Genomic DNA, 4,765 nt, shown 5'->3' on the forward strand with positions numbered 1-4,765 from the left:
CATACATACATACGTACATACATACATACATACATACATACATACATACATACATATATATATATATAAATATGTATGCATCTGTATATATGTGGACTTGTAGTGGTATGTTTATCCTGGAAGATTCCATTTTAAGTGCCTTTGCACCGTCGCATTCAACAGAATACTCGCAGAGCGATGAGGCAGTGTGGAGACCATTGACCCAGCCCATGGAAGAGGCTAAGGATGAATTCGATGAGGAGAACGAGAAGGCAATGCCTGATGTCAGCGATGGTGTGTACACTTAGTTATACATCTATGATATGTGTACGCGAGAGAGATTTAATTGTGTTTTAGATCATCGTGTCTTGTCGTGCGTACTTAGAGGAGAACGAGAAGGCAATGACCGATGTCAGCGATGGTGTGTACACTTAGTTATACATGTACGATATATGTACGCGAGAGAGATTTATTTGTGTTTTAGATCATTGTGTCTTGTCGTGCGTACTTAGAGGAGAACGAGAAGGCAATGCCCGATGTCAGCGATGACGTGTTCACATGATTACCCATGTACGATGCGTGCGCTTGAATGGTATGATTATTCTATAGATATGGAACAGATGAAAGGAATACCAATACATACGGCTGTGTGCGACCATGATCCAGACGCAGATTCCTTGACTGTAACCAGCACGTCGCCAGATAGCCCGACGGTGTGTATAAACCCTTGATTGATTCCCGTACTCTTATTTTTGTTACGTTTTGCTCTACGCCTAGTTGCCAAGACTACCACAGATAAACCAGCCGAGAGCGCAACTGAAACTGCTGTAGGAGCTACCACCACTCCCCCAATTGAAACGGAAATGGAAACGGAAACGGAAACGGCGACCGAAGCCGTACCAGCAACTGATAGTGAGAACGTGTCCGCACCGTAGCGGATATAAACTGATCGATAATAATAAACTAGTTGCGAGTAGAAACATCAAGCTATCCGTCGTATGTAGCAGTTTGTGGCAGTGTGTGGAAGGTGATCGAGTACTTAGAGTAGGCTTGGCGCAATGCTGACTGAATACGAGCAAGGCCGCAACGGCCGTATCAGGAGTACAGTACATACAACAGGCTGGTTACATAGGCTGAGCCCCACATTAATTGAGAAACATATCATTTGCAAATGTTAAGTAGTAGAGTGCGGGAAGGAGAGATAGCCGTTCAAGTAACCCGTATTAGTAACAAATCCCGTCAGAAAGACACAGGAGTTAATCACGTTAGAAATGCTGGCTGTAGAAGCTGAACACACCGAAAAGTGACCTATGCAATACTTGGAGGGGTCAGCAACAGAACGTGAGAAGGAGAGGTCGAGGTACGTATAAGCATAAGCTGCCTGTAGCGGTGGAAACTCAGACCAGATTGACTGGTTATCTTATGAGAGCTATGTAGCCATCCCAGACTTTGAAATACATGAAAATTAGATGATCATGCAGGTTGCGGAAAGTAGAGGTCAAGATATCGGGTGCCCGAATCGGAGGCGAAGTGCAATGGATAGGACCGGTTCGAAGACCAAACGCTCTCCAAATTCTGGTACAGTCAGTTGGCCCGTAACAGTAGTCGGTAGTGGGCAAGTGAGTTGCGCGATGTAAACTCTCAGGTGCGCATGCTTTATCAGGCGATACATCATAGTATGTGCAAGTATGTCAGACATCGGTGTCACATTCGTATACCGGTGTGGTATAGAAGGACTAAATATCGTGTCACATTCGTATACTGTTGTGGCATGGAAGGATCACAAACCTTAAGCTAGCGCGTAAACATCAAGTTCAGATGCTTCTCCATATCTCTTACACTACGAAAGCTGTCCCCTGAATTTTGTATTGCCAATGACGTTGATACTAATACAAAGTTGAGCGCTAACTTTGCCTTGGGCCCACGTACGTGATCGTTTACAGGCGTGCTTAAAACTAACTTTGACGACTTAGACATTCGTCCCATCTGTTCAAAGCATACTACCCAAAGCCGTATTCCATATATATATATATATATATTCATATATATACATATACATACATACATACATACATACTAAATACAAATACACAAATACACACACACATATATATAACAATATAATAAAAAATAATATAAAACGTATATAATAATAAAAATAATAATATATATATATATATAATAGTAACAACAACAACAACAACAATAATAATAATAATAATAGTAATATATGAAGTTCACTCTACTCCATATGTCTGCACTTCACCCTGTCTCGCCCAAATTTATTCTACACATAAAAAGTTCAATATACTCTATCCGGAGTACGAAGGCCGAAACATCTCTCAGTCGCTTGCGCCTACCCAAACTTACTATATACACACTTCGGCACTCCATCCTGCAGAACACAACCAGACCTGTATGACGCATCGTCTTCGTGTGCAATACAGACGTCTTGCTCGGCACAGAGATCAGTGGTGCACCGGGGCGCTCCAGTGCTCATATCCAGCGCACATACCTGACCAGTAGGACACTCCTTCGTAGCACACACCTTCACACACACTTCGTCCACACAGTGACTACCGAACGCACACTCCTGCTGACCACACGAGTCTGTGTGTAACATTGAGACAACGTCGGATTGTGTCAGTTTCGGTTTCATCAACGTCTCCGCTGACGGCTTCTGGAGCACGGGTTTTGTGGTCGTATCGTCCGGGCCAACATGTCCAAACTTACTGTATATACACTTGGGCGCCCCGCTCTCCTCAATACAAGCAGTTCGGTACGAGGGGTCCCCTGCATGCGCATTGCACTCATAGGTATCACATGTTGCGGCTGTGGGAGGGTTGGCGGCCGCGAACTTGCTGTACACACACTTAGCCTGGCCACTCTCCTCAACGCATGTCGATCTGTATGATGTATCTCCCTCATGCGCATTGCAGGCGACACTCTCGCAGGCGTTGTGCGTGACTGGGGTGGTAACCCCAAACCTACTGTATACACACTCGGGCATCCCATTGTTCGCAATACACGCCGATCGGAACGAAGCATCGCCCTCGTGTTCGTTGCATACCAGGTCGTCACATGTGCTGGTTCCTGCGGTCGTACCGAATTTGCTGTATACGCACTCGGCGAGGCCTTTCTTCTCAATACATGAAGATCTGTACGAATCATCACCAGCATGCTCATCACAAACAACACCATCACATACAGACTGTGGGATATCCTTGGCGCTTCCGAATTTGCTGTATACGCACTCGACAACTCCGTTCTTCTCAATACATGAGGATCTGTATGAATCATCGCCAGCATGCTCATCACAAACAACACCATCACATACAGACTGTGGGGTATCTTTGGCGCTTCCGAATTTGCTGTATACGCACTCGGCGACTCCGTTCTTCTCGATACATGAGGATCTGTATGATTCATCGCCAGCATGCTCATCACAAACAACACCATCACATACAGACTGTGGGGTATCCTCGGCACCTCCAAATTTGCTATATACACACTCGGGCACCCCATTATTTTCAATACATGCGGATCTGTACGAATCATCACCGGCATGCTCATCACAAACAACATCATCACACGAAGGACTCGGGACTGCTTCGGCTGTGTCAAACTTGCTGTACACACACTCCGGCACTCCATCATTTTCAACACATGCGGACCTATAACGAGCATCAGCGGCATGCTCATCACAGACTAAGTCGTCGCATGTTACGCTGGGAACGATTTCTGCTCTGGCAAGTTGCTCCACAGAATCACCACTTCTACTACACGTCGGTGTCCCGTTTTCCATCTCACATTCTAAATCGGTACTGCATATGAAGGTATCACACGTTGATCCGACAGGCGACAGATTGATCATACCATCATCCTCGTCACACGAGGGCTGGTTGTTTTCGTCCAGAGTGCATACGTCACCTTTCTCACAAATGAATGTGGCGCAAGGAGAGTCTTGTGTATCTATAATATCATCTTCGTCACATCGACAGAGGGTACACCCATTACTATCCTTGGCCCATTTCTTGCACTCCAGATCGCATGACGAGGGAGGTCTGCGTGCATGGCACACACATTCAGGACGTATATCATTCGCAGTGTTATAACATTCACCCACACAGTTCAATAGCTCACCATTAGCGCCGCAATCACACTCCTTGCACGTATCAACATACTTCAGGCAATTTTTGGTACACTTCCTACCACACGCCACATCTTTGTTGCGTGCAAACTGAGTCCATTCTGTTCTCTCTTGAGTATCAATCTCATCCCAGAGTCTAAATAAATCGCAACCCTCGGTATAACTTTCTCCAGAGGACACGTGCGTTGCACCAGACATGATATAAGCTTTGCGCACACTTGACTGGCTGATAGAACGATCACAATACCGCTGAGTCGGACCTGTACTGCCGTATTGAATAGACATTTTGGTCCCCTTCCCTGTGGTACCTTTATATGCATTCATCACTTTCACCACCAGTGTCTTGGCCTCCTCATCTACTTCTAGGACTCTACCTACCATGGCATACTTCTGATAGTTGTCAGGGTTATTCTGACAAATAATATCCCGATTAGTCTCGACGTCGCAGCATTGTGCGACAGTGGCACGCACCCCACACAACAGTGATATGCCTATAACGGCAGACAAAAGCGAATTCACTTTCATCGCTTTGACCGATGCGTATTGCTTGCTACACACAAGCCAAGCAAGAAGGCATATAGATGATAACAAATATAGTATTACATCCACGTCCTAACTATGTCCAGGTCGAAGTTG

The 4,765-nt window shown here is 45.5% G+C and overlaps 2 protein-coding genes across 2 annotated transcripts in view; one reads left to right on the forward strand and one right to left on the reverse strand.

Moving 5' to 3' along the window:
• SARC_06514 (hypothetical protein) overlaps positions 1–914 on the forward strand; it is a gene marked incomplete at its 3' end in the record, with an annotated part of 8,187 nt that extends 7,273 nt beyond the window's left edge. The window contains exons 5-6 of the mRNA XM_014299574.1: positions 104–273; positions 757–914. Of these exons, the coding sequence (XP_014155049.1) occupies positions 104–273; positions 757–914 (328 nt within the window). The remainder of the gene's footprint in view (positions 1–103; positions 274–756) is intronic.
• A 1,421-nt stretch (positions 915–2,335) lies between these two features.
• Positions 2,336–4,765, reverse strand: SARC_06515 (hypothetical protein; the record flags this gene model as incomplete). The annotated part of the gene is made up of 1 exon (XM_014299575.1): positions 2,336–4,765. Exon 1 carries the CDS (start codon positions 4,652–4,654, stop codon positions 2,336–2,338), a length of 2,319 nt encoding a protein of 772 aa, XP_014155050.1. The 5' UTR covers positions 4,655–4,765.

This window comes from Sphaeroforma arctica (assembly GCF_001186125.1).
Source record: "Sphaeroforma arctica JP610 unplaced genomic scaffold supercont1.468, whole genome shotgun sequence".
Classification (NCBI taxonomy): Eukaryota; class Ichthyosporea; order Ichthyophonida; genus Sphaeroforma; species Sphaeroforma arctica.